This window comes from Entelurus aequoreus, linkage group LG14 (genome assembly GCF_033978785.1).
Source record: "Entelurus aequoreus isolate RoL-2023_Sb linkage group LG14, RoL_Eaeq_v1.1, whole genome shotgun sequence".
Taxonomy (NCBI): domain Eukaryota; kingdom Metazoa; phylum Chordata; class Actinopteri; order Syngnathiformes; family Syngnathidae; genus Entelurus; species Entelurus aequoreus.
The window spans coordinates 34,814,680-34,828,162 of NC_084744.1; the positions used below are offsets into that span (position 1 = coordinate 34,814,680).

The 13,483-nt window shown below is 32.9% G+C and overlaps 1 protein-coding gene across 2 annotated transcripts in view; it reads left to right on the forward strand.

The window, feature by feature from the left end:
* LOC133664808 (contactin-associated protein-like 2) overlaps positions 1-13,483 on the forward strand; it is a 66,340-nt gene that overhangs the window by 30,428 nt on the left and 22,429 nt on the right. For both annotated transcript variants that reach the window (XM_062069727.1, XM_062069728.1), the window contains exons 6-14: positions 2,088-2,272; positions 2,328-2,471; positions 3,642-3,900; positions 3,982-4,131; positions 5,593-5,755; positions 6,602-6,708; positions 6,797-6,916; positions 6,973-7,091; positions 12,152-12,236. In XM_062069727.1, coding sequence (XP_061925711.1) covers positions 2,088-2,272; positions 2,328-2,471; positions 3,642-3,900; positions 3,982-4,131; positions 5,593-5,755; positions 6,602-6,708; positions 6,797-6,916; positions 6,973-7,091; positions 12,152-12,236 — 1,332 coding nt within the window. The remainder of the gene's footprint in view (positions 1-2,087; positions 2,273-2,327; positions 2,472-3,641; positions 3,901-3,981; positions 4,132-5,592; positions 5,756-6,601; positions 6,709-6,796; positions 6,917-6,972; positions 7,092-12,151; positions 12,237-13,483) is intronic.

Below are 13,483 nucleotides of genomic sequence, written 5' to 3' on the forward strand. Positions count from 1 at the left end.
AGTTAATTACAGGGGTTACATGTATGTATACACCTGGAAATAATTAGATAAAAAGCTAACAGGCAAATATCAGGATGCTAACGTTAGCATGCTAAGAATTGACTAACATTATCAAGGAGCATTGTGACTTTGGGGCGGTTTGAATCGGTTGAGAAATATTGATATAGTAACAATTTTTAGCAGGGAAAAAGGGTTATGGAAAAGTGGAATATCCTGAATTTATTTTGGAGACGTAAAAAAGTTAGCATGCTAACAGTTAGCAAGCGTGAAATAACAAAAATTTTTGACTCTGAGGTGTTCCCTGGTTAATCACAGGGGTTACATGTATGTATACACCTGGAAATAATTAGCTAAAAAGCTAACAGGCAAATATCAGGATGTTAGCATGCTAACGTTAGCGTGCTAAGAATTGACTAACATTATCAAGGAGCATTGTGACTTTGGAAGGGTTTGAATCAGTTGAGAACTGTTGACATAGTAACAATTTTTTGTAGAGAAAAAGGGTTATGGAAAAGTGGAATATCCTCAATTTATTTTGGAGACGTAAAAAAGTTAGCATGCTAACAGTTAGCAAGCGTGAAATACCACAAATATTTGACTCTGAGGTGTTCTCTGGTTAATTACAGGGGTTACATGTATGTATACACCTGGAAATAATTAGCTAAAAAGCTAACAGGAAAATATCAGGATGTTAGCATGCTAACGTTAGCATGCTAAGAATTGACTAACATTATCAAGGAGCATTGTGACTTTGGAATGGTTTGAATCGGTTGAGAACTGTTTACATAGTAACAATTTTTGTAGAGAAAAAGGGTTATGGAAAAGTGGAATATCCTGAATTTTTTTTGGAGATGTAAAAAAGTTAGCATGCTAACAGTTAGCAAGTGTGAAATAACAAAAATATTTGACTCTGAGGTGTTCCCTGGTTAATCACAGGGGTTACATGTATGTATACACCTGGAAATAATTAGCTAAAAAGCTAACAGGCAAATATCAGGATGCTAACGTTAGCATGCTAAGAATTGACTAACATTATCAAGGAGCATTGTGACTTTGGGGCGGTTTGAATCGGTTGAGAAATATTGATATAGTAACAATTTTTAGCAGGGAAAAAGGGTTATGGAAAAGTGGAATATCCTGAATTTATTTTGGAGACGTAAAAAAGATAGCATGCTAACAGTTAGCAAGCGTGAAATAACAAAAATATTTGACTCTGAGGTGTTCCCTGGTTAATCACAGGGGTTACATGTATGTATACACCTGGAAATAATTAGCTAAAAAGCTAACAGGCAAATATCAGGATGTTAGCATGCTAACGTTAGCGTGCTAAGAATTGACTAACATTATCAAGGAGCATTGTGACTTTGGAAGAGTTTGAATCAGTTGAGAACTGTTGACATAGTAACAATTTTTTGTAGAGAAAAAGGGTTATGGAAAAGTGGAATATCCTCAATTTATTTTGGAGACGTAAAAAAGTTAGCATGCTAACAGTTAGCAAGTGTGAAATACCACAAATATTTGACCCTGAGGTGTTCTCTGGTTAATTACAGGGGTTACATGTATGTATACACCTGGAAATGATTGGCTAAAAAGCTAACAGGGTAATATCAGGATGTTAGCATGCTAACATTAGCATGCTAAGAATTGACTAACATTATCAAGGAGCATTGTGACTTTGGAAGGGTAACAATTTTATCAGAGAAAAAGGGTTATGGAAAAGTGGAGTATCTGGAAATTTTTGGGGGACGTAAAAAAGTTAGCATGCTAACAGTTAGCAAGCAAGAAATAACAAAAATATTTGACTTTGAGGTGTTCCCTGAATAGCCACAGGGGTTACATTGATGTATACACTTAGCTAAAAAGCTAACAGTTAGGATGTTAGCATGCTAACGTTAGCATGCTACCACCGTACCATAACAACATGTTTGGCCCCACATGAAGTAACCAGTACGGGTCCATACAAGGCCACACCTCAGTACCACCGTACCATAACAACATGTTTGGCCCCACAGGAAGTAACCAGTACGGGTCCATACAAGGCCACACCTCAGTACCACCGTACCATAACAACATGTTTGGCCCCACAGGAAGTAACCAGTACGGGTCCATACAAGGCCACACCTCAGTGACCGCTGGTAGTCTACTGGATGACGACCACTGGCACTCAGTGGTCATTGAACGATATCGACGCAGCGTCAACTTCACCCTGGATCATCGCCTCCACCACTTCAGGACCAACGGAGACTTCAGACACCTGGACCTGGACTATGAGGTACTGGCAACACTTGGACCTACTTCAGTGTGGTTGAGCAGGTGTGTGCCCTCAGATCACCTTCGGGGGGTTGCCTCCCTCCCCCAAGTCCGGCTGGAGAGGCCAGCACAACTTTGTGGGCTGCATGGAGGCCATCAGCTACAACGGGGACAACATCACACACCTGGTCCGCCGGGGCCGAGTGGACACCTCCACCTTTGTGAGACCTCCTCCTCATACTACTAAATAGTACTCACTGGTACTCACATCCAGCTTTGTGAGACCTCTTCTTCTTCTCCTCATACTACTAAATAGTACTCACTGGTACTCACTGGTACTCACATCCAGCTTTGTGAGACCTATTCTTCTTCTCCTCATACTACTAAATAGTACTGCCTTTGGTACTCACTGGGGCTCACTGGTACACACTGGTACTCACTGGTACTCACTGGTGCACACTGGTACTCACTGGTACTCACACTTGCAATGTGTTGCAAAGTTAGCATGCTAACATTAGTATGCTAGTTATTTTTAGCTCATTTGTAGGTTTACACTTCAGTCATATTTGGATATTTAATTTTTGTATATATGTATGTATATATATATATGTATATGTATGTATATATATATATATATATATATATATATATATATATATATATACATACATATACATATATATATATGTATGTTTATATATACAGTATATATATGTACATGTATATGTATATATGTGTATATATGTATATATATGTATATATATATGTATATATATGTATATATATATGTATATATGTATATATATATGTATATATATGTACATATATATACTATATATATATGTATATATACTGTATATATATATATATGTATATATATATATATATATATATATATATATATGTATATATTCTGTATATATATATATATATATATATATATATATATATATATATATATATATATATATATATATATATATATATATATATATATATATATATATATATATATATATATAGAACCCAAATACTCATTGGGGCTATATATATATATATAATTTATTTATTTATTTATTTACTGTATATATATATATGTATATACATATGTATGTGTATGTATATATATATATATTTATTTATTTACTGTTTATATATATATATATGTATATACATATGTATGTGTATATACATATATATGTATATACATATGTATGTGTATGTATATATATATATATATATATATATATATATGTACATGTATATATATGTATATGTATATATATGTACATGTATATGTATATATGTGTGTATATATATATATATGTATATATATGTGTATGTTTGTATGTATGTATAAATTCATAGCTCCTGTGTTGTCATGACGACAGAGAAACTTGACCTTCTCATGCGCCGAGTCGGACTCCTTCCCGGTGTTGTTCAACTCCTCGTCCTTCCTGCGCCTGGCGGGTCAGAGCTCCAGCGACACCTTGTCTGTCAGTCTGTCCTTCAGGAGCTGGAACCCCAGTGGACTGCTGTGGTTCACCAGGCTGGCGGAGGGCTGGGTGGAGGTGTGTCTGACGGAGGGCAAGGTGGGCGTGTACTTCAACGTGACGCAGAAGAAGAACGCACACATGGACATCTCATCAGGTGGACCGGGGACACGTGCGCACGCCTGGGTCTGGGTCTGGGTCTGGGTCTGAGTCTGAGCTAACGGACTTTGTGCCGCAGGTTCCGGTCTGAACGACGGGCAGTGGCACAGTGTGCACCTGAACGCGCTGGAGAACTACGCCATGTTGACGCTGGACGGGGACGAGGCGTCCACCGTCAGGACCGCCATTCCTGTCCAGATCATGACGGGAGGAACCTACTACTTTGGAGGTGACTCTATTATTATTTATTTCAATCTTATGTTATTATTTCCATTATTATTTCATATTATTTGTATCATTTTATTTTGTATTATTTATATCATTATTTAATTTCATGTTTTTATTTTACATAATTTATTTTATTTTTATTTTTATTATCCTATATTGTTTGTATGATTTCTATTTTTTAATTATCATTTTATATTTATTTTTTTATCATTATTTTAAATTTTTATCTTGTATTATTTGTATTTTATTGTATAGTAATATTTTGTATTTTATTTTATATAATTTTTATTTTCTTTATATTTTTTATATCCTATATATATCTAATTTTGGTATTTATTATAATTTTGTTTATTTTATATTATTTATATATTTTTTATTTAACTATTTATTTCTACGTTATTTCTACAGTATTTCTATTTTATTTATATTATTGTTTTATATTATATATATTATTTTATATATTTTTTAATTTTGTATTATTTTATGTTATTTATATCATTAATTGATTTGATATTTTTATTTTACATAATTTATTTTATTTTCATTTATAGTATCTTATATTGTTTGTAATATTTGTATTTTTTTATTATCGTTTTATATTTTAGTTTTTATTATTTTTTACTATTTTCTATTTTATCTTGTATTTTTATTTTATTTTACAATATTTATTATTAATTTATATTTGTATTTTATTTTTATTTTCATAGTATACATATTTACATTATATATATATATATAATTTTTTATTATATATTATTATTTTATATCATATTTGTTTATATTATTGGTATTTGTTATATTTTTGTATATTTTATATTTATATATTTTTATTTTTACTATTTTTTTACGTACTATTTTCCTACATTATTTATTTAATTTTAATTTTATTTTCTATGTTATTATTTATATTTTATTTCTATTATTATTTTATATTATAATCTGTTATAATTTTTTATTTTATTTTATTTTAAACTATACCATTTGATTTGATATTTTTATTTGGTATAATTTTAAAAAAATGTTTTTATAGTATCTTATATTGTTTGTAATATTTCTCATTTTTATTATCATTTTATATTGTATATTTTATTTTATATTATTATTTTCTATTTGATCTTGTATTTATTTTATTGTATAATAATATTTAGTATTTTATTTTATATTATTTTATTTTTATATTATTTATATACATAAAAAACTTTTATTACATATTATATTTATTTATATTATTACTTTATATTATTGGTATTTATGTTATATTTGTGTATGTTTTATATTATCTAATTAACACTTGACATGTTTTAATCAATTGTACACACAGTCTTGGTAGATCACATGCTAGCTTGTACGCAGTGTTATTTGGGTTCTAGTATTATTATAATATCTTATGATGCAGTATTATTATATGATGCAGTATTATTATATGATGCAGTATAATATGTGACGGTTGTGTGTGTGCAAGGTTACTTCCCACCAGGGGGCGCTCACATCCACCAGCGGCCCTTCCAAGGCTGCATGCAGATGATCCACATCGACGACCACTTGGTGGACCTGAGGGCCGTGGAACAAGGTGTCATGGGGGCCTTTGAGAACGTCAGCCTGGACATGTGTGCTATTGTGGACAGGTAAAGTCCACCTTGCACCTTAACAACCCATACTGGACAGGTAAAGTCCACCTTGCACCTTAACACCCCATACTAGACAGGTAAAGTCCACCTTGCACCTTGTGTGTGTGACAATGATTGTCACACACACACTAGGTGTGGTGAAATTACTCTCTGCATCTGACCCATCACCCTTGATCACCCCCTGGGAGGTGAGGGGAGCAGTGAGCAGCAGCGGTGGCCGCGCCCGGGAATAATTTTTATGGTGATTTAACCCCCAATTCCAAGCAGGGAGGTAATGGCTCCCATTTTTAGAGTCTTTGGTATGACTCGTGTCTTGTCCAGGGTGTACCCCGGATGCACACCCTGCCACCCCGAAAGGGACAAGCGGTAGAAAATGGACGGATGCATGGATTATATATTATTTTTATTGATATATGTTATTTTATTTGTATTAATATTTCATATATTATGTTAATTATTATGTTATTTATTTATTTTATATTATATATATATATATTTTTTTACATTATTTTGTTTGTATTGTAAAATATTATTTTATATTATTTATAATTTATTTTATGTTAGATATTTTATTTTTATTAATATTCTACATTATATGTATTTTATTTTATATTATATTTGTTTTATCTTTTAATTTTGTATTATTTACTCTTTTTTTAATATATTTTTTGGTATATTATATTATATTAATAATTTATATTATATACATATATTTATTTTCTTTCTTTTTTTTAAATATTTTTTTGCATTAGATTTATTTGTGTTTTATTTTGATATTATTATTTGATTTACCTGTATTTATTTAACATTGATGAAGTAATGAGGAAGTGTGTGTGACCACAGGTGTGTTCCCAACCACTGTGAGCATGCGGCTCACTGCTCTCAGACCTGGGACACCTTCACCTGCAACTGTACTGCCACTGGGTACACTGGAGCCACCTGCCACACTTGTACGTACACACACACACACACACACACACACACACACACACACACACACACTTACACTGTGTGTGTGTGTGTGTGTGTGTGTGTCAGCCATGTTCCAGCGGTCATGTGAGGACTACAAGTACCAGGGTAAACCCTCGGGGACGTACTGGATAGATCCTGATGGCAGCGGTCCCATGCAGGCCTTCCAAGTCACCTGTGACATGACAGGTGAGGGGAAGTGATGACAGGTGAGGGGAAGTGATGTCATGCTGGTTGTCTTCCAGAGGAGAAGGTGTGGACCAGCGTGAAGAACAACTTGGCCCCTCAGACCAGCGTCACCACCACACCTGACAAGGAGGACAAGATGGTGCTGCAGGTCACCTACAATGTGACCCATGAGCAGGTACACACCTGGACTAGAACTACAATGTGACCCATGAGCAGGTACACACCTGGACTAGAACTACAATGTGACCCATGAGCAGGTACACACCTGGACTAGAACCATCCTTGTGTACTACTGAAGGTTAGTGTGTACTACTGAAGGTTAGTGTGTACTATTGAAGGTTAGTGTGTACTACTGAAGGTTAGCGTGTACTATTGAAGGTTAGTGTGTACTACTGAAGGTTAGCGTGTACTATTGAAGGTTAGTGTGTACTACTCAAGGTTAGTGTGTACTACTGAAAGTTAGTGTGTACTACTGAAGGTTAGTGTGTACTACTGAAGGTTAGTGTGTACTATTGAAGGTTAGTGTGTACTACTGAAGGTTAGTGTGTACTACTGAAGGTTAGTAGGTACTATTGAAGGTTAGTGTGTACTATTGAAGGTTAGTGTGTACTACTGAAGGTTAGCGTGTACTACTGAAGGTTAGTGTGTACTATTGAAGGTTAGTGTGTACTACTGAAGGTTAGCGTGTACTATTGAAAGTTAGTGTGTACTACTGAAGGTTAGTGTGTACTACTGAAGGTTAGTGTGTACTATTGAAGGTTAGCGTGTACTACCGAAAGTTAGTATGTACTATTGAAGGTTAGCGTGTACTACTGAAGGTTAGTGTGTACTACTGAAGGTTAGTGTGTACTATTGAAGGTTAGTGTGTACTATTGAAGGTTAGTGTGTACTACTGAAGGTTAGCGTGTACTACTGAAGGTTAGTGTGTACTATTGAAGGTTAGTGTGTACTACTGAAGGTTAGCGTGTACTATTGAAAGTTAGTGTGTACTACTGAAGGTTAGTGTGTACTACTGAAGGTTAGTGTGTACTATTGAAGGTAAGCGTGTACTACCGAAAGTTAGTATGTACTATTGAAGGTTAGCGTGTACTACTGAAGGTTAGTGTGTACTACTGAAGGTTAGTGTGTACTACTGAAGGTTAGCGTGTACTACTGAAGGTTAGTGTGTACTACTGAAGGTTAGTGTGTACTACTGAAAGTTAGTGTGTACTACTGAAGGTTAGTGTGTACTACTGAAGGTTAGCGTGTACTACTGAAGGTTAGCGTGTACTATTGAAGGTTAGTGTGTACTACTGAAGGTTAGTGTGTACTACTGAAGGTTAGCGTGTACTACTGAAGGTTAGTGTGTACTATTGAAGGTTAGTGTGTACTACTGAAGGTTAGCGTGTACTATTGAAGGTTAGCGTGTACTACTGAAGGTTAGTGTGTACTACTGAAGGTTAGTGTGTACTATTGAAGGTTAGTGTGTACTACTGAAGGTTAGTGTGTACTATTGAAGGTTAGCGTGTACTACTGAAGGTTAGTGTGTACTACTGAAGGTTAGTGTGTACTACTGAAGGTTAGCGTGTACTACTGAAGGTTAGCATGTACTATTGAAGGTTAGTGTGTACTACTGAAGGTTAGTGTGTACTACTGAAGGTTAGTATGTACTATTGAAGGTTAGTGTGTACTATTGAAGGTTAGTGTGTACTACTGAAGGTTAGCGTGTACTACTGAAGGTTAGTGTGTACTATTGAAGGTTAGTGTGTACTACTGAAGGTTAGCGTGTACTATTGAAAGTTAGTGTGTACTACTGAAGGTTAGTGTGTACTACAGAAGGTTAGTGTGTACTATTGAAGGTTAGCGTGTACTACCAAAAGTTAGTATGTACTATTGAAGGTTAGCGTGTACTACTGAAGGTTAGTGTGTACTACTGAAGGTTAGTGTGTACTATTGAAGGTTAGTGTGTACTACTGAAGGTTAGCGTGTACTACTGAAAGTTAGCGTGTACTACTGAAGGTTAGCGTGTACTACCGAAAGTTAGTATGTACTATTGAAGGTTAGCGTGTACTACTGAAGGTTAGTGTGTACTACTGAAGGTTAGCGTGTACTACTGAAGGTTAGTGTGTACTACTGAAGGTTAGTGTGTACTACTGAAAGTTAGTGTGTACTATTGAAGGTTAGTGTGTACTACTGAAGGTTAGCGTGTACTACTGAAGGTTAGCGTGTACTACTGAAGGTTAGCGTGTACTACTGAAGGTTAGTGTGTACTATTGAAGGTTAGTGTGTACTACTGAAGGTTAGCGTGTACTACTGAAGGTTAGCGTGTACTATTGAAGGTTAGTGTGTACTACTGAAGGTTATCGTGTACTATTGAAGGTTAGTGTGTACTATTGAAGGTTAGTGTGTACTACTGAAGGTTAGTGTGTACTACTGAAGGTTAGTGTGTACTACTGAAGGTTAGCGTGTACTACTGAAGGTTAGTGTGTACTATTGAAGGTTAGTGTGTACTACTGCTGGTTAGTGTGTACTACTGAAGGTTAGTGTGTACTACTGAAGGTTAGTGTGTACTATTGAAGGTTAGTGTGTACTACTGAAGGTTAGCGTGTACTACTGAAGGTTAGCGTGTACTACTGAAGGTTAGTGTGTACTATTGAAGGTTAGTGTGTACTACTGAAGGTTAGCGTGTACTACTGAAAGTTAGTGTGTACTATTGAAGGTTAGTGTGTACTACTGAAGGTTAGCATGTACTAGCACACATCATGGTACAAGTAAAGCTGATCTACTAAACTCGTGAGCCGAGGATTGCGTCCCTAAGTAAGTAAGGAGTCTTCATGAATATGCAAATATATGCTAATTATAAGACCGCCCACAATAAATGCCAAGTGAGTTATTTAGCACACAAAGTGTGATTCATCAAGACTAAAACTGTTCTGTAGGCGCTGTTTTGGGTTTTTATTTAGTACCTGCTCATTCATGTAATCATGTATTTATTCATGTTTTTATTTATTTATTCATGTCATTATTTATTTATTCATGTTTTTATTTATTTATTCATGTTTTTATTTATTCATGTAATTATTGATTTATTCATGTTTTTATTTATTGATTTATTCATGTTTTTAATTTATTTATTCATGTTTGTATTTATTTATTCATGTAATTATTTACTTATTCATGTTTTTATTTATTTACGTTTTTCTAATTTATTCGTGTTATTATTTATTCGTGTAATTATTGATTTATTCATGTTTTTTATTCATGTAATTATTGATTTATTCATATTATTTATTTATTCATGTTTGTATTTATTCATTCATGTTTGTATTTATTCATACATGTTTTTATACATTCAAATTTGTATTTATTCATGTTTTTATTTATTCATGCAATTATTGATTTATTCATGTTTTTATTTATTTTTGTTTTTATTTATTTATTCATGTTTTTATTCATTCAAATTTTTATTTATTCATGTTTTTATTTATTCATGCAATTATTGATTTATTCTTGCTTTTGTTTATTTATTTATTCATGTTTTTATTTATTTATTCATGTATTTTTCAAATTTAATTATTCATGTTTTTATTTATTTATTCATGTATTTATTTATTTATTCATGTATTTACGTACTGTCAGAAATATGTGTGAGAAAGGAGGCGTGTCAACATGTCAGACATATTGTCTATTCAGCAATATCATTTTATAATTCCATAGCTGCTGGATGACTTAAGGGGCTAATTCAAAATCATTTTAGTTTTTTGATTTAGGGACTATGTTATGATAAAAGATCTCCTTTTGAAAAAGCCTTCTTGCAACGTGCAGTTTCTTGCGGGTGGATCATCCCGGCCTGTTTGTGTGGTGTGTAGATTGTGTGCTACTAGTTCAGCAGGCTGGAGACTATGATGACAAGGGGAGGCAAATGAGTGTTTCCATGGCCACGTAACAGCTGACAGTGTACTTGTACACAAACAAGTATTCAGTAACTTGACCAACAGCTGACTTAAACCTGACTGTGTACTTGTACACAAACAAGTATTCAGTAATTTGGCCAATACATCAATTGATCACGTGGCCCAGGATTTACTTGTTGCTTAGGTGTCTTCTCAGCGATCACCTTGTAATCAATAACTTCTCAGCGATCTCCTTGTAATCAATAACTTCTCAGCGATCACCTTGTAATCAATAACTTCTCAGCGATCTCCTTGTAATCAATAACTTCTCAGCGATCACCTTGTAATCAATAACTTATCAGCGATCATCTTGTAATCAATAACTTATCAGCGATCATCTTGTAATCAATAACTTCTCAGCGATCACCTTGTACTCAATAACTTCTCAGCGATCACCTTGTAGTCAATAACTTCTCAGCGATCACCTGTAATCAATAACTTCTCAGCGATCACCTGTAATCAATAACTTCTCAGCGATGACCTTGTAATCAATAACTGTGATCTGCTCAGCATCAGGTGTTGAAAGTGAAAGTAAACACATGTCTTCACAAGTGTTGAAAGTGAAAGTAAACAAATGTGTTCACAGGTGTTGCAAGTGAAAGTAAACACGTGTTCACAGGTGTTGAAAGTGAAAGTAAACACATGTCTTCACAGGTGTTGAAAGTGAAAGTAAACACATGTCTTCACAGGTGTTGAAAGTGAAAGTAAACACATGTTCACAGGTGTTGAAAGTGAAAGTAAACAATTGTGTTCACAGGTGTTGAAAGTGAAAGTAAACACATGTCTTCACAGGTGTTGAAACTGAAAGTAAACACATGTCTTCACAGGTGTTGAAAGTGAAAGCAAACACATGTTCACAGGTGTTGAAAGTGAAAGTAAACAAATGTGTTCACAGTTGTTGAAAGTGAAAGTAAACACGTGTGCACAGGTGTTGAAAGTGAAAGTAAACACGTGTGCACAGGTGTTGAAAGTGAAAGTAAACACGTGTGCACAGGTGTTGAAAGTGAAAGTAAACATGTGTGCACAGGTGTTGAAAGTGAAAGTAAACACATGTCTTCACTGGTGTTGAAAGTGAAAGTAAACACATGTCTTCACTGGTGTTGAAAGTGAAAGTAAACACATGTCTTCACTGGTGTTGAAAGTGAAAGTAAACACATGTCTTCACAGGTGTTGGAAGTGAAAGTAAACACATGTGCACAGGTGTTGAAAGTGAAAGTAAACACATGTGTTCACAGGTGTTGAAAGTGAAAGTAAACACGTGTGCACAGGTGTTGAAAGTGAAAGTAAACAAATGTGTTCCTAGTTGTTGTGGCTGACCAGCAGTGCTGAGAAGTGTGAGCAACACGTGGCCTACGCCTGCAGAATGTCCAGGCTGCTCAACACTCCAGGTGACTTTACTTTTATTACCATTTATTTACACTCTTTTTACTTTTATTACCATTTATTTACACTCTTTTTACATTTATTACCATTTATTTACACTCTTTTTTACTTTTATTACCATTTATTTACACTCTTTTTACTTTATTACCATGTATTTACACTCTTTTTACATTTATTACCATGTATTTACACTCTTTTTACATTTATTACTATGTATTTATACTATTTTTACATTTATTACCATGTATTTACACTCTTTTTACATTTATTACTATGTATTTATACTCTTTTTACATGTATTACCATGTATTTACACTCTTTTTACATGTATGTACACTTATTGACACATATTTACAGTACATTTATTACAGTGTAATTACTCTTTTTACATTTATTTACACTTTTCAAGATAAATACATGATTAAATAAATAAATAAATAAATGCATGATTATAAAAACAAACATGAATAAATAAAATAATGAATAAAAAAATAAAAACATGAATACATAATCAATGACACAAATACATAAATACAAACATGAATAAATAAATAAAACATGAAAAAATAATTACATGAATCAATAAATAAAAACACGAATAAATAAATATATACATGAATAATTAAATACAAATGTAAATAAATACATAAAAACATGAATACATATATGACATGAATAAATACATAAAAACATGAATAAAAAACAATAAATATATGACATGAATAAATACATAAAAACATGAATAAAAAACAATAAATATATGACATGAATAAATACATAAAAACATGAATAAATACATAATGACATGAACAAATAAGTAAAACATGAATAATACATAAATAGAATAATAAAAACATGAATAAATACATACATGAAAACATGCATAAATAAGACATTAGTAAGTAAATAAAAAGATGAATAAATAAATACTGACATGAATAAATCAATAAAAAGATGAATAACTAAATACTGACATGAATAAATCAATAAAAAGATGAATAACTAAATACTGACATGAATAAATCAATAAACAGATGAATAAATAAATACTGCCATGAATAAATCAATAAAAATATGAATACATAAATGCTGACATGAATAAATCAATAAAAAGATGAATACATAAATACTGACATGAATAAATCAATAAAAAGATGAATACATAAATACTGACATGAATAAAAAGATGAATAAATAAATACTGACATTAATAAATCAATAAAAAGATGAATAAATAAATAATGACATGATT